This window comes from Hesperophylax consimilis, chromosome 22, assembly GCF_061612785.1.
Source record: "Hesperophylax consimilis isolate HC1 chromosome 22, BYU_Hcon_1.0, whole genome shotgun sequence".
Classification (NCBI taxonomy): Eukaryota; Metazoa; Arthropoda; class Insecta; order Trichoptera; family Limnephilidae; genus Hesperophylax; species Hesperophylax consimilis.
The window spans coordinates 4,520,298-4,546,012 of record NC_142857.1 but is presented as its reverse complement, the minus strand read 5'-3'; the positions used below and the strand labels follow the sequence as shown (position 1 = coordinate 4,546,012).

Below are 25,715 nucleotides of genomic sequence, written 5' to 3'. Positions count from 1 at the left end.
AGGAGGTCTTTTTGCAAAGTTTTGCAGTCTTCTTGTGAATTCACGGGATGAAAAAATTTTAAGTCATCCGCATATAGTAAACATTTACAAAAAAGTTTTGCCGTTAGATCATTTATGAGTATAATAAAGAGTAGTGGTCCTAAATGGGATCCTTGAGGGACACCAGATGTGACAAGTTTGGGAGAGGACTCATAACTATTAACTTGTACATATTGACTCCTGTTAGAGATATACGATATAATCCATCTCAGGAGGTTGCCATGGAAACCTGTTCTTTTTAGTTTTTGGATCAGAAGAGGATGACTGACTTTATCGAAAGCCTTTCGGAAATCAGTATAGACTGCATCTACTTGTGTTCTTTTGTGAAAATTGGTACATAAAAAATCTACATATTCGATTAAATTTGTGGTAGTGGATCTTTTGCATACGAATCCATGCTGAACAGAACTTAAAATATGTTTAAAATGTGTAAAAATGCTTTTATAGATTAAGGATTCGAAAATTTTTCCAAAACATGAGAGTATACTTATTGGGCGATAATTAGAGGTGTCACTTTTATTCCCAGATTTGAAGATAGGAGTGATACGTGCTGTTTTCCAAAGATCAGGAAAAACACCTTCTTTAAGAGATTTACGAAATATAACATGAAGAGGATAAACAAGAGATTTAGCACAGTTCGATATAAATAATGGTGGAATGGCATCTGGACCTGTTTTTCTGGACCATTTTTTTGTATTATAGTGATTTATTACACATCTTAAAATTAAATACTCTGTCCCTGTATCACTTAACCTTACAAGTTTAAAAAGAGGATATCCTTAACAAAACCGTACCATTCCAAAAATACATGTTACCAATTCCGATTTGTAAAAAAACTCAAGGGTCAACAAAACTACAAAAACTCAGGAACAAATTTCTTCAATAAATTGGCAGAAAATATTAGATCACTTGATGATAGATTCAAAGAATTCAAATCACAATGAAATAATTATACTGAAAACCTTAACTAAAAACAAAATAAAATTGTAATAATAATAATAATTAAATAATTGCAATAGCAATTTATTATTTTAGAAGAACGTTAAAATAATAATAATAAAAATAAAAAAAAATAAGTTAATTGACTAACTTTTTTTTTTTTTTTTTTTCTTTTTTTTTTTTTTTTTTTATTAAAAAAACTAACCAGTTAGAATCGAGAATAATTCTCCACTAACCGGGAATTGTGATTACTTAATTAAGATTGTTATGTATTATTTTATTATATGAAATATTTAATGTCTGTAAATTGTTTTATCACTGTAACTCATGTACTTGTTGTTTCTATAATATCTAATAAATAAATAAAACATAATAAAACGATATGTGCTTTTGTTCTAGATTTTAAAATAATTCAATTGGTACATTTTGTGTTGCAGGGCAGCTGGAAGGAGAAGTTCGATGCGAACCAGACCATAGAGAGAGACTTCTACATCACCGCCACCGAAAAGAAACCCGTTAAAATGATGCACAAGATTGGCCAATTCTTTTACGAAGAAAACTCTGAATTGGACGCAAAGGTAATCTTCCATAATTATCCATTAGTTATCGTAGCGTCCGCGCTTATTATATTTGAACTGTAGTTCAATGTTTGTTTTATCAGACTTTTCAGATTGTTGATCAACTTTAAGTGCCTTCCAACAGCTGAAAACGTCCCTGGGATGGCAGTGTCCTGTTAATAGTCATATTAGTAGCCTGTCAGTGAGTTTATTTCTTATTCGTTCAGCTATTAGTGCCTTCCGACAGCTGTACTTGTCTCTGAGTCCTATTAATAGTCCCATTAGCAGCTCCGTCACTGATTTTCTATCCATATTAAGTAGATAATTTTGTTTATCATTAGAAGTGCACAATGGAAGATGCTCTGAGAAACTAGCGTCATTGATCCCTTCGGCACCGGTGCGTAGTCAGGATACACGCCAAACGCGCGCCCAACATTTGTACACGGTTGACATTTGTCACATGAGAACGGGTCGCTTCTACGATTCGTTCTTAAGTTCAACAGCTCGGCTGTGGAACGAACTGCCGGCCTCTGTGTTTCCTCCCTCCTACAACATGGGACTCTTCAAGACCTATGTTCACTCCTTCCTCTCCACAAAAAGATCCTCCACACAGCATCCTCAAAGATGACATAGGCCCTGAGGGAAATTATTTTCTTCAGGGCCTCCTGTGTGGATTTAATATAAAAAATAAAAAAAATAAAAATTATCGGCAGCCCACTGCACATCTTTCCTCAAAACTTGCAAGCATTATTTTAGGCGGAAGTCGGTCTTCTGCATAGAACTTCCAAATTGATAGACATACCAAACACGAAACCTGGGAATCATTTTGTCGAGTTGGAGGCAAACCACGTGACGATGCTTTGAAAAAACTACAATATCGAAGCCGTAAATTGACCGCCGAAGAGCGCATATTGAAATCAACAATAAAATTCGCTAAGGCAGCGGTTTGCAGCAAAGTCCACTGTCGGATTTTTCTTCGTTCGTGCGAATCATATTGATATAAACAAGCCCGAAATTTTGTTTACCCGATTTGAGATTTGCATAAAAGTTTTTACCAATAGCCAGCAATTTGCGCACCATTGTAAAAATTATTAGTCATTCTTAAGAAGATTTCGTTTTTGAGGGCTGAATAGTGATTTTACAATTCAAGTTGCCTGTATACTGTCTGATGCATTTGTTGATAAATCGTAGAAAGAGAGATGGTCCCGCTGCCTCCTGCGCTCTGCGCAACTTAGTTTGTTTCCCTTTTCTTAATTGGCTGGTTTATCAATTTGAATGTCTATGGTTTTCTGGCATTCTCAGTGCAAAATTTGCAAGCCACCTCATTTGCGACTTTACTATGAAGAGAAGCAGGGATTCGATCCAAAGAACATCTCCGGTCAAAATCAAACTTATATTTGGATCACGAAACACGCTCACAAGGCACTTCTTGTATTATTCTTTATTCTATGGTTTAATGTATTATTAATCCACAGATATTGATGCTGCCTTACCGGGAGGAAGAGATGTCAATGGTCATCATCCTGCCCAACAAGGTCGATGGTCTGACTGCGCTGGAAGAGAAGCTGGAGACGAGCACCAACATGAAGTCACTGGTTCAAAACCTTCACCAAAAACAGGTCACTGTAAACCTGCCCAAGTTCCGCATCGAGAGCACCATTGACCTCCAAGAAGTCCTGTCCAAGGTGCTATTTAAATTTTTTGTTCAGTTTACTTTCCATACCACTCAACTTCATCCCGAGGTGAGATTTGACCTCTTCCACTGGCTCCGATCTCCCGCGATTGGCCATTTCTCAAGCAACAGTCTCGGCATACCTCTGGCCGTCCACTCAGCCATGATTTTAATTGTTGATGTTTTCTAGTCCTTGATCACTCTAGTCAACGATGGCTTCATACTCTATTAGATTCTCAAGTTCGTGGTTCAATTTAATTCCGAATACAAACTTTGCTTTAAACGTGTTTGCCATGTTTGGTGAACAGATCTGAGTAGTCAGATATTTCCTCTACTTTTCCACCTTTCTCTTTTTTTCTTTTTTTTCCTTCCCCGCCCAACTCCCTTCTGCTTCACAACTTTTTCCACTTCGGTATATCATAGTCCCACTAGCTCCTATTTTTATTAAGAAGCAGTTGGGACTCTAGTGCGGTATTCACATTAAAGAGATCCATTTTCTAGTGTATATCCAAAGGTGAAGGATCTTTGCTTTGGAAGATATGCTATTTATGTTTCTTCTATTTGGTGGTGCCTATCACAATGTGAGCTTTCACTACCGTTTTAAAAGGTATATTATATTCATCAGAATTGTACCAACTTTATCTTTAATTCCTACCATCTCATTCATGAGAATTGTACTAACTTAACCATTTCATTACCACCTGCTCATTCATGAGAATTGTACTAACATAATCTTTACATTCCTATCATCTCGTTCTTGAGAATTGTACTTATTTAACTATTTCATTACCACCTGCTCATTCATGATAATTGTAATAACATAAAATTTTCATTGACATCTCAACTGAATTGCATTTATTTTGACTTTTTGTGAGGGTTTAAATCTTCCCCGCAGGAAAAATTAAACTCTTCCACACACTTTTCCATAAATGATCATCTAGTCAATCCACATTATGCAAATGCATTATACAAGCATGATAAATACAAAACAATACAAGAACAACACTTCAACTCACCAGAGATCAAATGGGAAAATAATTTTAATATCAGAGGGTTCGGCTCAGTAGAAGTCCTAACAGGGCCTATAAATCCTAGTGAACCCTCAATATAAATATTTTAAAAATCTTTCTTAATCCTACATGTATATAAAATGACTGATTTTTGCATTTTTATGTATAAATTCTTTGACAGATATAATACGCCTAAATTTTGAATGAGAGAGCTAGGTATAATGCCAGTAGCCAAAACAACAAATGGTAATAGTCTCCTAAATGTTATTATTATTATTTATTTTTTCAGAAACAGATTTTTTAATATTACAGCAAATTGGAATAGCGACATCAATCATTTAAGTTATTTTTTTAAATTTTTTCAACTAAAACTATATCGGGTCTATTATGACTAATCGTTCGGTCTGTTAGTATTGATTTATCATAATATATTTTCTAAAAATGAATTTGGTTCGTATTCATAATATAGTACCATTTTGCGGTAGTCAATCAAGTTATGTTTAATTACCATATTTTGTGAATTATTTTTATAACTTGATTGTGCCTAAATGTATACCTGGACGGCGCTAATACAGAACATCCCGATATAATATTATTATATCGGTGATAGATCATATTATGATCTATCATCAGAGGACGATAATTTAATTCCTAACCTATTACTGTAATAACCAGTGATAGCACTAGCATATACTATTGTATAAAGATCCACAAAACTAATATCTTCATATATTATTTTTGGTAAAATTATATTATTTAATTAAAAAATTAATTTCGATAATTTCTTTCACGTATGCAATTTCGGTAATTTTGGTCTAACTGTGGGCTACATCTATTTATTTTTTTATATATTAAGTTAGCTAATTCTACTACATTATCATTTACTAAGTTTGAATTTGCAATGTTGATTTCCCTAAGATTATAAATAACGTCCAAGTTATTTAAATCTACTGTAATATCATTGGAAATTTAACATCTGATATAACATTATTACTTGTATTAATTTGTTCCAAATTATTCCCCATTTGCAATATATCTGCTACTTCCCTTTTAATCTGATCTAATGTTACTACAGGAATAAAATTATTTTTTAAAATTGCTCTTTTTGGTCTGCTAATCTTTGTTCGTTTACTTGGGCAATCGGATAATTTTGTGAGAAAAGTAAATGTAATTTTTTCCTATATAACAACATATCTGTGTCTAGTATAGGTACATAAAAATATGAACGAACAATGAACATATTGAAATCGTTCGTCCATTTCATACGCTGCCTAGGAATACATGTTTTTGTTTTTTGAGGTCTTAGACTATCCATGTTCATCTGTACAGATTACATAATAATCCCCTGTTCATCTGCGTTGGTTGTAAATCACATTGTTGTCATTTTGCAAAACAATTTTTAGATGATTGTATCGTTTTTATTTTATTAATTAGCATTTTCATCCCCACCATTAAAAATATTAAAATTGTACTGACATAACAATTTATTGATTGCCACCAGCTGGGAATAAGCCGCATCTTCGACAGCCATGCGGCGGAACTCGGAGGTCTCCTGGTCAACAATGAGTATCTGATGGTCTCCAAGATCATACAGAAGGCCTGCATTGATGTAAACGAGGAAGGAGCTGAAGCTGCCGCTGCCAACGGTAAGACCAAAGCAAGGGTCGCGGGTGTCTTGTTCTTTGTGTGTTATATTCCCTCGTGGTTTTTTTTATAAATTTCAGATTCCATTTTGGACGGACTAAGTTAATTTTTGTCTTTGATTGATGTTAAATATTAATTATTGTTATGTAAGTGATTTTTTTATGAGAATCAAGTGATTCCCATATCATTGATTTTCACTAAAATGCTATTTTTCACGTCAATGTGATTTTCATGTGAATGTGATGTTCACTTAAATGTGATTTTTACTGAATATGAATGTGATTTTCATGCGAATGTTTTTTTCATTAGAATTTGATTTTTTCAAATTTACTTAATAATTTTAACGCCCTGATGGGCTTTTAAACTATACAGATTTTACAAGATTTACTGCATTGACAACAGTTTACAGTGACAACGAAAGGTTTTTATAATGATAAACTTATATTAAGCTATTGTGCCCGAGCAGACGTTGTCCTGCCGCAGACCGCCTTTTATGTAGACCGTATTTTATATAGACCTCATTTTATGTAGACCACCTTTTATCTGGTGGCGCTGGTGTCGAATATTTTATGCATTTGACATACATAGAAAAAATGCTCAAGTCACTCGCATCGTAGATATTTTATTTGATATCGAGTGTTATTAAAAACGTTTTTCCGGTTCCGCCTGGTGCATCCATGAAGAAAAAGCCGCCTTTTTAAATAGAAAAAGTGAGCATAATTCGATCATAAATTCTTGTTTGTTCGGCTCATTGTTCACAATAAATGTAAGTCAACGTTGTTATACTGTTCTCGCTGCACATCACCATGAACTAACTCGGCGGCTGGGCGATCTGGCGATGGCATGTCGTAGTGATTAATTGTCCAATTTGAAATTAGAATACACATATCTTCGATCAACACGATTAATGCTTCATTATACATTTCTAGCGTAAAATCAATTTTTGGATCTTGGTATGTTTGTCCAATTCGGTGCATTATGTGTTCAGTCATGTAGTTTTGTATTTTTCCTTGTTATGTTAGATATTACATATATTATTATCTAGTGTTGGGATAACCTGTCGTCAGTATAATTGCGAACATTTGACGAATATTAGTCGGCGTGGATGCAAATGCTGCATCAGCAAGTATCAGATCCAAATGATTGTAGTCTTTCAACAATTGCAACTCAAGACATGCATCTTGATATGTATTGAATACTTGTACATTGACATATGACATATCCGTTGTTTTTAAGGGGTTGCAGTTACACATGACATATCCTTTATTTTTTAAGGGGTTGCATTTACACGTTTGCACACAGTTTTGAATAATCAAGTTATGAGAGGTAGATGGCTGACTTATATAAGAAATGCTAAGTGATTTATTTGTTTTTTTTTGTGTATTCAAAGTTAGAATATTATTACTCACATAACTCTTAACTACCCTTAAACCTGTTTCACATTTTTTTAATGTTTCACTCCAAGTTTTACCCTCAAATATTAAGGCAGTGTCATCTGCAAAACTAACAATGTTACCTGGAATTTTTAGACTGCATAAATCGTTTATACACGGTGTCCGGAAACTTGTAGTACAAGTGGGAAACTGGTGAATCTACATCATATTTGGAGTCGATTTTGTGGTCGAATTTTTTTTAATTGAGCTTTCGTTTTCGAGTAAATCGAGTCAGAAGTTAATTTTTTTATTAAATTCTTATAAATTATTACTGAAGATCAAAGTACCGATCTAATTAAAACTATTTAAAAGTAAAACAAATAAAGAAAACTGGATTTCAAGCATTATTTTTAAACCATCCTTCATTTAAATATTAATTAATGATTAATCCGGTGTAATCATAAAATATTTCTTCTCTGCAGGGTTAAAAACAGCTGTTCTTCTAATATTGATGCGTATTTCTGACATATTCGCACAATTTAGCTTTCTCTATTATGTTGAGTTCTATTGACACATGTAATAAAAACGTTTGTGAACATATTTCCCTGTGCATTAACTAATATGAAATATGTCCAACATTGGCTTTAATAACTACTTGAACTCATTTGGAAATGGAATGAACAAGTTTTTTCAATTGTTGCCTTACAAATTGCCCAGACAATTTCAGGAATTTCAAGGACAAGAATTGCAATCCAAGCAGGTGATATTTCTATAATTGAAAAAATAAAGATCCGTCTTTGATTGGTGGTAAGATGTATTACATTATTGGAAAACTGTAGGTTGGTAGTTGGTAGACAACTTCGTAACCTACAACGACTACTTCGTAAGTTCAACAGCTAATCTATCTTCTAAAAGATTTTATATCGTGACACGTGTCACCACAATCTACAAATCTATTAATAGAGACGATGGAGCTAAGCTCAATAGTTCTTGGTATCCGGTAATTGACGGCTACACCAGAGCTAAACGAAGAAAACCACTTTAAAAATTATACGTTTATGTTAGCTCAGAGGGTTGGAGCTGGCAACACGGTATCACATCCTCATACATAAGCTCACATTTCACCACAATCTCAAATAACACATCTTCCCTGATGATGGACACTGCAATGCTGTCCGAAACGTTGGCTAAATAAGGAGTTAGTGCAACACGGCATAACACCCCAAAAACAAATAACAAAAATTTAGCAACTTTGTTATTCAACAAGTTAGTTCAAAATGGCGCGAATGCGATTTAACAGGTCCCAAGGGAATGTCCCAGTTCTGAGGAATTGTCGGTAGGTATTTATTTCTACTTGCTGTTTTCTATCACTAAGGTAAGATCTGAACCAACCCATTCCTGTATTTTTAATGCCAAACGATAACAATTTCTTAAGAAACAGCTCGTTTGAAACCGTATGAAAGGTCTTTTTTGATAAGTTGTAATGATCTGCCCTTCTTACTTTTTCTTCTTTTCTTTCTACGATAAATTTTCTTTAAGTCCCACAGGTAACTTTTCCATAAGGCTTTGGTTATGTATATATCCGGGGTAGGAATGTCCTCCCTGCCGTCTTTCAAGCCTTTGCCCCTCTTTTTAATACACATCCCTTCAAGTGTGTACATCCTAGTTTATCTACGTGACGTACGACCTTGAACGTACTCATTTCACGTGACGGTTCAGTATAAAAAGGCTTCACCGAACGTTGTGTTGGTTTTTTTTGTTTCTCGGTATAGAAACCTAGTTATCTATGTATGTGTGGTATCCCTCGGTTCTTTTGAGATAGAGTGAGTTGAATCCATTACCGCTGTGTTTTAAAGCTATTTCATAAACCTTATCTTCTAAGTCGCCTGCTCCCCAACTAGCTACGCGATTCTATCTATCGTAGGGTAATATGAATATAATAAAGTGTTAGATTTTTTATATAAGTGATATACATACGATAAATTTATGGTGTTAGTTGTCGGCGCCATCCATGTATATATTTTGGGAGGGGAAGGAGAGGAAAGGAAATGAATTTTTTTCAAGCTAAGATTGGCTCCTCCTCTTTACCAAACAAAACCGATGGATGATAATTTGAACAAGGCGATCGATATCTGCGTGTCTGGATATCACAACCGGCCAGGTCTCCCCTTGTTCCAAATCGGCAACCGTCACGCCAGAATAAAGAAAACCAGGTCTCATCACCAATTTCAGAATTGCCCCAACCTCATACACCTCCAGGATAATCTACTTTACTGAGTGTAGAGGGGGAAAACCATGACATCCCTTGTCACGAATCTAGTCGCGAAAATGTGACACGTAAGGTCCTAAGTTACGCGCCACCTCCAGAAAACGTTGTAACTTCCTCGTCGTCGGGAATTTACATCCCTTTCTAGGTCAATAACATAGATAACACACGACGATCTTGTCGACATTTAGCCTGCTTTTAGCGATAGGTTGTGTGCCTACCCATTCAGCCAATTATCATGTGAGATATATGTAAGGTCTACTCGAAATGCCAAATTTAGGATGAGGACTGTCTGTATTTTAATATTTGGTTCCAGTATTTATTTTATGAGGTTACTAGCACCCTCGTGTATTAGGTATGGGTAACTTCTATTGAATACCTATCCTCTCAGGTAGGTATAAACGGATAATTGGTTTGATTTTTGCATTTAATTTAAAGAGGCTGCCCACCTCTCGAAAGGTACCTGTTGAGAAAATTTGTTCGGTTGGTAGTTTTATTTCGGAGATTACCATCTCCCTCTTTTGACTCTAGATTTGTTTTGTGCATCCCAATTCGTAGCTTAGAAAGTCAAACAATAGATGAAAAGTATTAAATTAGAAAGTCAAATAACAGAAGAAAAGTATTCATTTTTGTTCTGTCTGGTTGCATCCGATCGCTTTTTATTCGGGCGGTCATACGCTATCAAAACTTCTCCTTCGACTGACTGTACACTGCCGTAGCCTAAACGCCTCTATTCCTCATAGTGTTCGCTGTTTCAATTGTACGCCAGTGTTGTGGTAGGTACCCTGTAGATAGGTATTTTTATACTGCGAATTTATATTGGTTGGCCTAATTTGTAATAGGTATTTTATGTTTCGTCGGCGATTCAATACCTACCGCAGGGACAACGTCATGATTTGATTCGTTATGTTTTAAAAGAATAACAGATCGGCAGGTAGGTAAATTCTCGATATTAATTAAAACAAAAGTTATCGGCCTACATATGAAAAGGTCGTTAGCTCGTCTCTCGCTCACAGCTGATTGACAGTTCGCCTAGCACATTCCTTTTAATGATAACACTATTTGGGCGGCAAGTGTCGTAAACTTAGTTCCTGTACCTCAGTTGTATCCGTCTTTAAAAAGGGTCCTCTGGAATTTAATAAATAATATCATATCATAGGTTGGGGAGGATCTTATAAAAACAACCTAAACTCAGTAAAAGTCTCGCAAAAAATTATTATAAAAGTAATACTTAAAAAAAACTCTACTTTCCCAACAAAATTGCTTTTTAAATTGTTTCCAGTACCAAATATTGATGATATATTTAAGCAAACTTCCATTATAAAAATGTGTAAAGAAAAAAATAACACAGAATATCAAGAATTTTACAAACTCATGAGAAATGGAAATCAATTTATTACGCCAATCTTTAAAACAAGTCAAATGCAAAACCATTATATTTACCAAGCCATAAAAAACTACAATAATCTCCCTTCCGAATTGGGCTGTATTACGAACCAACAAGAACAAATAAATAAAATCAATTTTTTTTTCCAAAAAAACTTATATTAAACAAAAATAAATATAAATATATATATATATATATATATATATATGTAGAATAATGTTCTCGGTTTACCCGCGTAAAGTAGTCCTTAAAAGGACTTTTTAATTTCTGACGTTTCGGACAGATCTCACTGTCCATCTTCAGAGGCCTTATGTCCTGAATTTCGTCTCAAACTGAACGCTTTCGCGTGTCTGTTCGGTCCGGAAGTCAAGATACAAGTGGGTGCTTATCAATTCTTATGTCTAGGACGAAGTATGCGTGTTGATTGTGATTTGACGGTAGAGGGGGTGGGGGCGGGGTTGGCAATATCAAGCAGTATGTGTGTAGCGACCCGATTGGGTTGTTTTGAACTTGTTGGAAGTGTTTCTGAGAATTTTGGAAATGTCGGTTTTGGGTTATTTTGGTCAATTATAACTTTCCAGGTGTTGGGAATTCTAATTGAGTCATTTCTGGTATTCATATTATTTTTATGTTTATGAATTTCAATTGCTTCGCGGTAAATTCTTTTTGGCTCATTGTATATGCTAGCTATTGTTGTGGTATTATTAAAGTCCATTTTATGACCTTCATTAAGGACATGTTGTACTATGGATGAAGTTAAGCGTTTATTAGTGACATCTCTTTGTTTACAAAAATACCAATCGTTGAAGCATTAGAGTTAATTAAAACAAAACTAGACGTTCCTGCTGATTTTATCACTTTGACGGAACATTGCCTTAAAAATACCTACTTTCAGTTTGAGGGACAAATACATAAACAAATCCTTGGGGCTCCCATGGGTTCCCCCCTTAGCCCAGTAATGAACAATGACAATGATGAAAGGTCTTTTTTGATAAGTTGTAATGATCTGCCCTTCTTACTTTTTCTTCTTTTCTTTCTACGATAAATTTTCTTTAAGTCCCACAGGTAACTTTTCCATAAGGCTTTGGTTATGTATATATCCGGGGTAGGAATGTCCTCCCTGCCGTCTTTCAAGCCTTTGCCCCTCTTTTTAATACACATCCCTTCAAGTGTGTACATCCTAGTTTGTCTACGTGACGTACGACCTTGAACGTACTCATTTCACGTGACGGTTCAGTATAAAAAGGCTTCACCGAACGTTGTGTTGGTTTTTTTTGTTTCTCGGTATAGAAACCTAGTTATCTATGTATGTGTGGTATCCCTCGGTTCTTTTGAGATAGAGTGAGTTGAATCCATTACCGCTGTGTTTTAAAGCTATTTCATAAACCTTATCTTCTAAGTCGCCTGCTCCCCAACTAGCTACGCGATTCTATCTATCGTAGGGTAATATGAATATAATAAAGTGTTAGATTTTATATATGTGATATACATACGATAAATTTATGGTGTTAGTTGTCGGCGCCATCCATGTATATATTTTGGGAGGGGAAGGAGAGGAAAGGAAATGAATTTTTTTCAAGCTAAGATTGGCTCCTCCTCTTTACCAAACAAAACCGATGGATGATAATTTGAACAAGGCGATCGATATCTGCGTGTCTGGATATCACAACCGGCCAGGTCTCCCCTTGTTCCAAATCGGCAACCGTCACGCCAGAATAAAGAAAACCAGGTCTCATCACCAATTTCAGAATTGCCCCAACCTCATACACCTCCAGGATAATCTACTTTACTGAGTGTAGAAGGGGAAAACCATGACATCCCTTGTCACGAATCTAGTCGCGAAAATGTGACACGTAAGGTCCTAAGTTACGCGCCACCTCCAGAAAACGTTGTAACTTCCTCGTCGTCGGGAATTTACATCCCTTTCTAGGTCAATAACATAGATAACACACGACGATCTTGTCGACATTTAGCCTGCTTTTAGCGATAGGTTGTGTGCCTACCCATTCAGCCAATTATCATGTGAGATATATGTAAGGTCTACTCGAAATGCCAAATTTAGGATGAGGACTGTCTGTATTTTAATATTTGGTTCCAGTATTTATTTTATGAGGTTACTAGCACCCTCGTGTATTAGGTATGGGTAACTTCTATTGAATACCTATCCTCTCAGGTAGGTATAAACGGATAATTGGTTTGATTTTTGCATTTAATTTAAAGAGGCTGCCCACCTCTCGAAAGGTACCTGTTGAGAAAATTTGTTCGGTTGGTAGTTTTATTTCGGAGATTACCATCTCCCTCTTTTGACTCTAGATTTGTTTTGTGCATCCCAATTCGTAGCTTAGAAAGTCAAACAATAGATGAAAAGTATTAAATTAGAAAGTCAAATAACAGAAGAAAAGTATTCATTTTTGTTCTGTCTGGTTGCATCCGATCGCTTTTTATTCGGGCGGTCATACGCTATCAAAACTTCTCCTTCGACTGACTGTACACTGCCGTAGCCTAAACGCCTCTATTCCTCATAGTGTTCGCTGTTTCAATTGTACGCCAGTGTTGTGGTAGGTACCCTGTAGATAGGTATTTTTATACTGCGAATTTATATTGGTTGGCCTAATTTGTAATAGGTATTTTATGTTTCGTCGGCGATTCAATACCTACCGCAGGGACAACGTCATGATTTGATTCGTTATGTTTTAAAAGAATAACAGATCGGCAGGTAGGTAAATTCTCGATATTAATTAAAACAAAAGTTATCGGCCTACATATGAAAAGGTCGTTAGCTCGTCTCTCGCTCACAGCTGATTGACAGTTCGCCTAGCACATTCCTTTTAATGATAACACTATTTGGGCGGCAGGTGTCGTAAACTTAGTTCCTGTACCTCAGTTGTATCCGTCTTTAAAAAGGGTCCTCTGGAATTTAATAAATAATATCATATCATAGGTTGGGGAGGATCTTATAAAAACAACCTAAACTCAGTAAAAGTCTCGCAAAAAATTATTATAAAAGTAATACTTAAAAAAAACTCTACTTTCCCAACAAAATTGCTTTTTAAATTGTTTCCAGTACCAAATATTGATGATATATTTAAGCAAACTTCCATTATAAAAATGTGTAAAGAAAAAAATAACACAGAATATCAAGAATTTTACAAACTCATGAGAAATGGAAATCAATTTATTACGCCAATCTTTAAAACAAGTCAAATGCAAAACCATTATATTTACCAAGCCATAAAAAACTACAATAATCTCCCTTCCGAATTGGGCTGTATTACGAACCAACAAGAACAAATAAATAAAATCATTTTTTTTTTCCAAAAAAACTTATATTAAACAAAAATAAATATAAATATATATATATATATATATATATGTAGAATAATGTTCTCGGTTTACCCGCGTAAAGTAGTCCTTAAAAGGACTTTTTAATTTCTGACGTTTCGGACAGATCTCACTGTCCATCTTCAGAGGCCTTATGTCCTGAATTTCGTCTCAAACTGAACGCTTTCGCGTGTCTGTTCGGTCCGGAAGTCAAGATACAAGTGGGTGCTTATCAATTCTTATGTCTAGGACGAAGTATGCGTGTTGATTGTGATTTGACGGTAGAGGGGGTGGGGGCGGGGTTGGCAATATCAAGCAGTATGTGTGTAGCGACCCGATTGGGTTGTTTTGAACTTGTTGGAAGTGTTTCTGAGAATTTTGGAAATGTCGGTTTTGGGTTATTTTGGTCAATTATAACTTTCCAGGTGTTGGGAATTCTAATTGAGTCATTTCTGGTATTCATATTATTTTTATGTTTATGAATTTCAATTGCTTCGCGGTAAATTCTTTTTGGCTCATTGTATATGCTAGCTATTGTTGTGGTATTATTAAAGTCCATTTTATGACCTTCATTAAGGACATGTTGTACTATGGATGAAGTTAAGCGTTTATTAGTGACATCTACCTTATGTTCTGCAATTCTACATGATATTTTTCTGTTACACCGTCCAATATACACCTTTTCACATGCCCCACAAGGTATTTTATAAATACCATGAGACTCAAGTGGAATGTGGTCTTTCGGACTTCTTAACCTGTCCGGTGGTATGACCGTACAGGTACGGTGAGAAAAAAATTCCTCGTAAAGAGTATGACCGTACCCGTACGGTTGCGCCTAAAATTAATTAATTATTGAATTTCTTCCGGAAAACCGATATGAACTGCCAATTAGGGACAATTTTTCATAACTTGCAAAAGTTTTTAGCGATTTAGGTACATTACCAACGGAGTTATTCACAATTAAAATATTTCGTGACGTCACTGTCTGGTAGTCGGTGGTAAACAACATTTTTATTGCGAGCGACGTCTTTTGTGAAGTGAAATTTGTGGTTTTTGTTTGTTTGTACACTGAATAACCTAATCATCTTGAATTAAAAATTACCTCACGTGTTTGGATGTGAATATTTATTACATTTATTGTACTGACAGTGTTTGTTTTCAGTTTGAATACAGTTTTTGACAGTTTGAACAAAATTCAATAGTGAATCTGAGTGCTGTGAACTATTTGAAATATTATTCGTTATACTGTTATTATTATTGAAATTTTATTATTTTAGGTTATTTATAATTTGGACAGTGTTTTACTGTGATTTGACTTTGTGATTTGTATTGATAACGTGTTCAATTTAAATATTTTACTTTTATAAAAAATGGTTAACCCTTTGAATGAACAAGACATTGCTGATATTTTAATCGAAAGTGAAGATGTTTACGAGGATCTTCGTGATTTGCCAATACATTCGGATAGCTCATCCGACGAATTTGATACATCTGATGAGGATGAAACTCTCCCTAGTTGTTCGACATGCAAAAAGAGAAAATTTGAAATGGGATCAGGGTAAGTTTACGCCCATTATTCATGAATTCGATTCAACTAACTGAAATGAAGTCTTTGAATTCGAACAATCTCATGGCGCTGAAATGGCACGATAAAAGGTATGTACTTATGCTTAGTAACATACATACAGATGCAATGATTGTTACTGATAAAATTGACTTCCCCACGGGAGAAAATAAAATAAAACCATAGGTAGTTTTAGATTATACCAAGAATATGGGAGCTGTTGACAAAGTGGACCGCATATTGGGCTTTGCAAGCAGTTCCAGGAAGTCTCTAAAATGGTATAAGAAAATTTTCTTCAGATTGATAGACATTGGAACACTAAATGCTTTCTTTTTGCATCGTTTGAAAACGAAAAAGGTTTTATCATTTAACGAATTCCGGGAAAACTTAGTGTCTCAAATGATCAAAAAATATCACACGCCATCATCTGGAGGAAGGAGAGTAGTGGATCAACCAACTCGCCTTTTAGGAAAACATTTTTTCCGTCTTGTACCAGAAACTGCAGCCCAAGGAAAGCGTACTCAACGACAACGCCACGTGTGTAGACATACAGCAGTTCGAGCTCAAAAAAGAAGTGACACGAAATATATGTGCACCGACGGCAATCTTGCATTTTGCGTATATCCATGTTTCGAAGACTACCATGCGAAAAAGCAGTATTAGTTAGTGAAGACAATTTTATTCCTAAGATAGTGTACGTAATAATTAGATTAGTGTTTTTATTATCGTAATTATTGACTGCGTGTACATTGTGTACCTATGTTGAATTTTTATAATGAAAATACAATAGTGTAAGTGTAAATAATAATACGTATATGATGTAAGTGTGTATAAAAAGGTCGTTCTTCCCCCCTTGATCCCCTTGGCATCATTCAAATTGTGGTAAGTGAATCTGATTTTTATTAAGTAAAAACAAAAATCTGCTCCGATTTCGATGGTTGGCGATTTCTGCAAAATTGTTTTTATTTTTTCCTTCTAAATAGCTTAGTATTTGTTTTTTCGTGCTAGTTTCTAAAGATTTTTTTATTATTTTTTTATACTCTACGAGGTGGCATTTATTTTTTTCTACATTTTGATTCTTGAAAAAACTCCCTCCAGCGGGACCGTTTTCTTTCCAGAAACTCACCACCGGACAGGTTAATAGAGATGAGATTTTATTTTCCGATTTATAAATTGTTTTGATTTTATTGCTTTTGAGGATACGACTAATTTTATCTGTTGAGCCTTTGATGTATGGGAGAATCGCTATAGAAAGGGGGGGTTCTTCTTCCGTTTTAGGATCAGTTTTTTTGCGTCTATTTATGGATTTGTCTATTAAATATTTGGAGAAGCCATTTGCTTGAAGAGCGCTGCTAAGAAGATCTAGTTCTTCGTGAATATGATCTTTGTCCGCTAGTCGTTGTGATCGGGTAACTAAGGTATTTATAACTGATGATAATTGAGATGGATTGTGATTTGAGTAAGCGTTTAAGTATCTATTTGTATGTGTCGGTTTACGATATACGGTATGGCCAAGGCTGCCGTTATTTTTCTTTTTAACTAAAATATAACCATAACATATTAAACCTCTACGGGGAGGAAACTTTACGTTCGTGCAAATCATTCGAAAAGTTAAGATCAAAGCGTGCGAAACTAATTTGTGATTTAACCTTTCTGCGCCGGTGCCGTGATAAAAATATCGTTCCATGTGCTTTTAAACTTAAACCACGCTCCAACCAACGCCGTGCTACTCTCAACATCTTGGATAAAGCCGGTCTAGCCCTCGTCCGAGAGGAGATCCGTACCATTCGATACCAACTTGACGTTGTCAGCAAGCAAATCAGTGAGTCCTTTTTTAAATTATCTTCTTTAATACATCACATTTTGTGGGACCAATTAGATATGTTGATTCAAAAACGCGTAGATACCAATACTGAACTAACGACAGCACGCCAAATAAAGAAATTCAACTCTCTCTACCGCGCACCTCCATCCTCTAAAACACACGCTTTAGACATAGATAAAGTCGTTCACAATTTGTCAAACTTTCCCCTTGATAACGCCACTAAATCAGTACTTGCAAAAGGTTTCAATTTTAGTGTAACACCTTCAAAAATTCCAAAAGAAGATATTATCACCGCAGTAGAATCATCCATCTCAAAACTTCCCCTAAACAAAGCCGAAATTATCCGACAAGAAACTTGTCATATTCTTAGAAAAGCCGTTCAACCCAAGAAAAATATTACCTTAGAAGAATCTAAAGCCCTTAAGGCACTTCGTTTGAATAAAGAAATTATAGTCTTACCGGCAGACAAAGGCAACGCGACAGTAATAATGAATACAAGCGATTATAGCTCAAAAATGCGCGAAATTTTACTTGATCCTGTTTACAAAGTAAATAAAAATGACCCCACTACATATCTTGAGAAAACAACAAAAAGTAAAATCATGGCCTCCGAACTCGATGATGAAATCAAGAAGATACTTATCCCTAGAGAAAAGTCATCACGCTGTCCAAAAATGTATGGTCTTCCAAAGATTCATAAACCTAACGCACCCCTCAGGCCTATTGTTAGCTCGTGTGGTTCACCCACCCAGAAATTATCAAAATTTCTAGCCCAACGCTTTCAGCCTTTTGTTGAAAAAGCTGATTCTTACGTGCGTAATGCTGAGCACTTTACTTCAATACTTTCTAATATAACTCTAAAAAAAGGGGACATTTTAGTTAGCTTCGATGTAGTCTCTTTGTTTACAAAAATACCAATCGTTGAAGCATTAGAGTTAATTAAAACAAAACTAGACGTTCCTGCTGATTTTATCACTTTGACGGAACATTGCCTTAAAAATACCTACTTTCAGTTTGAGGGACAAATACATAAACAAATCCTTGGGGCTCCCATGGGTTCCCCCCTTAGCCCAGTAATCGCTAATATTTATATGATGTACTTTGAAGTAAAGGCACTAGAGAGCGCTCCTCTGAAACCTTCACTGTGGCGTCGGTACGTAGATGATACCTTCATTATTTGACAATACGGAATTAAAGAATTAAATAACTTTCTTATTCATTTGAACAGTATCCACGAAGATATTAAATTTACCATGGAAATCGAAGAAAACGGTTGTCTCCCATTTCTCGATATTTTAGTTAAAAAGAAAAATAACGGCAGCCTTGGCCATACCGTATATCGTAAACCGACACATACAAATAGATACTTAAACGCTTACTCAAATCACAATCCATCTCAATTATCATCAGTTATAAATACCTTAGTTACCCGATCACAACGACTAGCGGACAAAGATCATATTCACGAAGAACTAGATCTTCTTAGCAGCGCTCTTCAAGCAAATGGCTTCTCCAAATATTTAATAGACAAATCCATAAATAGACGCAAAAAAACTGATCCTAAAACGGAAGAAGAACCCCCCCTTTCTATAGCGATTCTCCCATACATCAAAGGCTCAACAGATAAAATTAGTCGTATCCTCAAAAGCAATAAAATCAAAACAATTTATAAATCGGAAAATAAAATCTCATCTCTATTAAGAAGTCCGAAAGACCACATTCCACTTGAGTCTCATGGTATTTATAAAATACCTTGTGGGGCATGTGAAAAGGTGTATATTGGACGGTGTAACAGAAAAATATCATGTAGAATTGCAGAACACAAGGTAGATGTCACTAATAAACGCTTAACTTCATCCATAGTACAACATGTCCTTAATGAAGGTCATAAAATGGACTTTAATAATACCACAACAATAGCTAGCATATACAATGAGCCAAAAAGAATTTATCGCGAAGCAATTGAAATTCATAAACATAAAAATAATAAGAATACCAGAAATGACTCAATTAGAATTCCCAACACCTGGAAAGTTATAATTGACCAAAATAACCCAAAACCGACATTTCCAAAATTCTCAGAAACACTTCCAACAAGTTCAAAACAACCCAATCGGGTCGCTACACACATACTGCTTGATATTGCCAACCCCGCCCCCACCCCCTCTACCGTCAAATCACAATCAACACGCATACTTCGTCCTAGACATAAGAATTGATAAGCACCCACTTGTATCTTGACTTCCGGACCGAACAGACACGCGAAAGCGTTCAGTTTGAGACGAAATTCAGGACATAAGGCCTCTGAAGATGGACAGTGAGATCTGTCCGAAACGTCAGAAATTAAAAAGTCCTTTTAAGGACTACTTTACGCGGGTAAACCGAGAATATTATTCTACATCTTACACCCGTGAAAACCTTAACCATAACATATATATATATATATATATATATATATATATTTATCCCCTCTCGTACTATGTTGATCTCGAGCGACGGTACGCCAGGTATATGTTGATCCGTTTGCATTTGTTGATCCACCTCGGATATGTTGATCCATTACCCAAGCTGGCATACATATGTAAATCCCTATAGATCAACTTGTGTCATCGAGATTTAGCTGTAAGCCACGCCCATTTTTCGGTCGCATATACATTTTACACGATTTATTTTGTTGATCTATATATTTCTGACCAACTTGACGGCTTGCATGCATTGTAACTTGTATTTCGCGCGCGTTGTGGTACTTTTTAGATTCTGTTAGAACATCCATATTCTATGAAAATGACTTTGTACTTAAAGAGGATAGACTGCCTCACGCATATTTATATTGAAATGGAACTTTCGCAAACGTCAAATCCATGCTTAAAAAATCTTTTGAACTTGATTAAACAAAAATATAACTTTAATGCTTCATTTACTACGTTTCGTGACTAAGCAGGGGTGCCCGGGTTCATGGGGTGAGGTTCATTGAGTCATTTTAAAAGAGAAATTTTGAACATTGATTGAATCAAATTTTATTTTAATGTATCTTTTACCATTTCTCCCGACGTAAGTTTCTTGTAATGATTAAGTTGAAACAAAGCGTAATATCCATAATGTGTGCCTATTAAAATTGCGGCGATTAGATTGGTGAGAATTTAATTTTTCAAATTTTAAATTAAAATTTGCTGAAAAATTTATTCCAATTTGTTTTTTATTAAACATGGCTAAAGTCATTTCAAGCACCGATTCCAACAAACGATGTTTTAGTATATGTTCGTCAATCAACAGGAGCCATAATGTCTGTACATCAGAGCCCTCGAGAATTATTACAATTATGTATACCGCCGCCCCGGGAACCATTTATTAGATAACCAATACAATTTAGCGAGATAGTTGTTTATTTTTTGTATTTTTTTACATCGTCTCCACACAGGAGGCCCTTAGGAAAATCTTAACTCTCAAGGCCTATGTCATCTTTGTGAATGCTGTGTTGGGGTATTTTGAAAGAAAGGAAGGACAGTGAGTTCTGGGAAGGAAATAGGTATGATGGGTGGGTAGTAATCTGGGGGTCAGTGTGTTCGAGTGATAAACATAAAAATCCAACTCTCCTACTGCGTTGCAAGGCGATGCGTTGAAAGAGGATTAATCGATCCGGCCCACCACGCATTTGGTAGGCAAGCGCATCCGCCGCCAAGAACCGAACAAACCTCACCCTATAAACCCGGGCACTCCTGCTAAGTCACCAAACATATCAAACTACTTGAGGTGGCTCTCGACTAGCAATCCGAAGGTCGCGGGTTCAAATAATTTTTTTTAAAAATTAATTTGCACTATTTTACAATTAGTGTTTGGTGACCATATCTGAATAGCCAGGTTCTCTCCCACCTTCCTCCTCCTCATCTCCTTCGAGGTCTCCTTTGAGGATGCCATAGTCTCACTGGCTCCAGACGGGAGCGGTTAGGACTGTATGACTCTGGTGCGGTATTCACACAAGTTTTTATTTGTAAAAAATGAAACAAATATTATAATCAGATATCATATTTCCTACAAAAAGCCACAGCTGCTAACTTCGAGAAGTTGAATAAAGTATTTTTAGCACACAAATCGTTGTTAAAACAATGCAGCTGCAGACTGCCGGGCTTAGAGTATTATTATTAATATTATTACTCTACGCTGCCGGGATGTGACAACACCCTGATTATAATACATTTAACCCATATAATTATTATAATTTTATTTGTTTTGTCTTTGATAATCAACGGCTATGGAATTCTGCGTCTTGCCACCGCGATAATATTGATTACTAAACACGACGAAATATTTCAAAACGACTTATTAACGATTCCAGAATGTACTTTATTCATAATTGTTTTAAGAATTTATCTGTTTCTTTAGACAATTTTTTTTAAAAAGTGGTTATAAAATAGTTTTATTACTTATCCACTGGAGCCATTTCTGCCATATTTTGCCAATATTAGGCAATATCTTAGTTTTACCTCTAGGTACACAATAGAGTGGGTACCTATGGAATCTAAAAATATGGGATTATTGATTAAATCTAGGTGGATTCGTTAGCTTTAAACCGCATTTAGTAGTTTATATGGTTTCTATGTTAATGTTTTTGGGGGATGATTATACCGGTAAAATTGACCCCGTATTACAACTAAACTCCAGTTTCAGTGAGTACAGCTCCCAAGTTTTATAAGCTCAAGTGCATGTCCGTCCGTAACACTTAGTCAATGTACTTATTTGTTCGTTGTCCTCTCTTTTCTAATGTGAAGTTGCCATTTTAATTTAAATGAATATATGTACACATTGTTTGGGAATTAAATGACAAAATTGATTTAATATAATAGTATTTGTAACCACCTTGTAGCTGTTTTTTTAGTTCAGCCGATTTCCGGTCATATTGTTTTATAAATTAAATATGAGATGATTTTAAAAGAATCAACTTTAGAGCTATTCGAAACATTCGCAAAAATCAAATCCATAAAAAAATCATAACTTAGCAGGGGTACACTGCTGCGTTTGCTCAGCTACTGCGTGGCGGGCCGGATCGAAAGAGACTGGTTGAGGGATACCTTTTGGCCATAAAAATCTAAAACGGCGGCAAAAGGAATAATGTTATATGGTATATTTTGAACTTCTTACCACCTCTCCTAATTACGCTTCGTGACTTAGTAGGGGTGGCCGGGTTCTTGATTATAATGGTTAATTATTTAAAATGGGTAATCAATGGATGATTGAACGCGGTTGGAGATAGCAAAAAACTGTCCAAAGAAGCGAAACTCCACAATGGAGTGCTGGTACCTACCCTAATTTATGGAAGTGAGGCATGGAACTGGCAGAAGAAGGCTGAAAGTAGACTGAATACTGTAGAAATGAGATCCCTGAGGCATATGTGCGGTAAAATCATGTATGACGAAATCTATTCTACAGGTATTTTATTAGAGCCTGTTAAAAGGAGCTAGCAGCATTGATCCCCGGTGCACCGTGCCACGTGCACGGTGCACCGGGGATCAATTACCCATTATAATCAAGAACCCGGCCTCCCCTACTAAGTCACGAAGCGTAATCAGGAGAGATGGTAAAAGATACAGGTTCAAAATTTCCTACATAACATTATTCCTTTTGCCGCCATTTTGGATTTTTATGGTCGAAAGGTATCCCTCAACCAGTTTCTTTCGATCCGGCCCGCCACGCAGTAGATGGGCAAACGCATCCGCCGCCAGGACCTAGACAAACCTCACCCTATGAACCTGTGTACCCCTGCTAAGTTATGATTTTTTTATGGATTTGTTTTTGCGAAATTTTCGTTTCAATCTAAACACGCATACATTTCTTATAAACAATTCAAGCAACACACGTCATTTTGATTTGAAACGGTACCATCTCACAGTCATTTCATGCGATATTCGACTCTAGAGACTAATACTTTGAGTTCAATATCACAAAAGATTACGGAATCACATAAAACCTTGTGATGAACAGTCCACCGATTGCCCCCTTGATTGGTTCATTTAGTAAAACCATATATAGGGACACAGATCAACTTTGTCTAATAACTTCTTACCTGGATCAACATACTACGGGAATAGATCAATATATATGAGATCAACAAAATCTTTTGAACTTGATTATCCAAAAATGAAACTTTAATGCATCATTTACTACGTTTCGTGACTTAGCAGGGGTGCCCGGGTTCATGGGGTGAGATTTGTCTAAGTCATTTTATAAGAGAAATTTTGAACATTGATTGAATAAAATTTTATTTTAATGTATCTTTTACCATCTCTCCCGACGTAAGTTTCTTGTAATGATTAAGTTGAAACAAAACGTAATATCCATAATATGTGCCTATTAAAATTACGGCGAATAGATTGGTGAGAATTAAATTTTTCAAATTTTAAATTATGATTGCTAAAAAAATTATTCTAATTTGTTAATTACTAAACATGGCTAAAGTCATTTCAAGCTACGATTCCAACCAACGATGTTTTAGTATATGTTCGTCAATCAACATGAGCCATAATGTCTGTACATCAGAGCCCTCGAGAACTATTACAATTATGTGTACCGCCGCCCCGGGAACCATTTATTAGATAACCAACACCCCTACCATAGGTCACCGCCAACGTTTAGCGAGATTGTTGTTTATTTCTTATATTTTTTACATCATATCCACACAGGAGGCCCTGAGGAAAATCGTAACCCTCAGGGCCTATGTCATCTTTGTGAATGCTGTGTTGGGGGAATTTTGAAGGAAAGGAAGGAGAGTGGGTTCTGGGAAGTAAATAGGTATGATGGGTGGGTAGTAATCTGGGGTTCAGTGTGATTGAGTGATATACATAAGAATCCAACTCTCCTACTGCGTTGCAAGGCGATGCGTTGAAAGAGGACTAATCGATCCGGCCCACCACGCAGTTATTAGGCAGGCGCATCCGCCGCCAAGCCCCTCACATACCTCACCCCATAAACTCGGGCACACCTGATAAGTCACCAAACATATCCAACAACTTGGGGAGACCTATGGCAGAAGTGTAGGTTATCCAATAAATGGTTCCCGGGGCGGCGGTGCACATACCCTCCTCCCAAATTGTAATAAACGTCTACTTTCAAATGTAAAACATAATTTAAAACGTTCCTAAATGACGGCCTCCGTTATCGAGGGGTAAGGCTATCGACTAGCAATCCGAAGGTCGCGGGCTCAAATAAATTTTACTAAAATTAATTTGTACTATTTTACAATTAGTGTTTGGCAACCAGATCTGAAGAGCCAAGTACTCTCCCAACTTCCTCATCTCCTTCGAGGTTCACAATATCTTCAGTCTCACAACAACCCCAATTGAGGATGCCATAGTCTCACTGGCTCCAGACGGGAGCAGTTGGGACTCTGGTGTGGTATTCAAAACTACAAATCTACAGCTAATTTCGAGAAGTTGAATAAAGTGTTTTTAGCACGGCAAAATGGCAAAATTTCAATATTATTGTAACAATAGCAGACTAACATGTAGACTAATATTAGACATTAATACATCAATGAATAACATTCATTTTACATGACCACCCAATGAGAAGCTGATTTTTTTCACAGTTTGTCTAGAACCGAACACCTGCATGTTATACTAATACCAGCTAGAGGAGAGCGTAAAACACTTCAATATTTTTTTATTTAAATATTGATAATTCTTCGATGCTTCATAATAATGTTTCATAAAAAAATACAAATCAAATCACACCACATCCAGACAAAGAAGCCGATATGTTTTTATACACAAAAAAGGTTTATTTGGATATTCTCTGTATTAAAACTAATTTCGTTAAAAAATAATACTTTATTGTGAATTTGATCAGACCTAAACTTCGTTGTTAAGATAATGCAGCTGCGTGACCGCCCGCGCCGCGATATATCCATGCCGGCGTTCTTTTGTTATAACGACACCCTGATTAGAATACATTTAATTGTTTTGTCTTTGATTTTATAAATATTTTTAATAAATTAAAAACGGCTATGGAATTCAACGTTTTGCCACCGCGTTTCCGGATACTATTGATTACTTAACACGGCTAAATATTTCAAAACGACTTATTAACGATTCCAGAATGTACTTTATTTATTACTGTTTTAAAAAT

At 35.8% G+C, this 25,715-nt stretch overlaps 1 protein-coding gene across 1 annotated transcript in view; it reads left to right on the top strand.

Moving 5' to 3' along the window:
- The first annotated feature begins 143 nt into the window (after window positions 1-143).
- LOC149412725 (serine protease inhibitor 3/4-like) overlaps window positions 144-25,715 on the top strand; it is a 60,662-nt gene continuing 35,090 nt past the window's right edge. Inside the window, exons 1-4 of the mRNA XM_089645398.1 lie at window positions 144-221; window positions 1,416-1,556; window positions 3,011-3,220; window positions 5,719-5,863. Coding sequence (XP_089501524.1) covers window positions 144-221; window positions 1,416-1,556; window positions 3,011-3,220; window positions 5,719-5,863 — 574 coding nt within the window. The remainder of the gene's footprint in view (window positions 222-1,415; window positions 1,557-3,010; window positions 3,221-5,718; window positions 5,864-25,715) is intronic.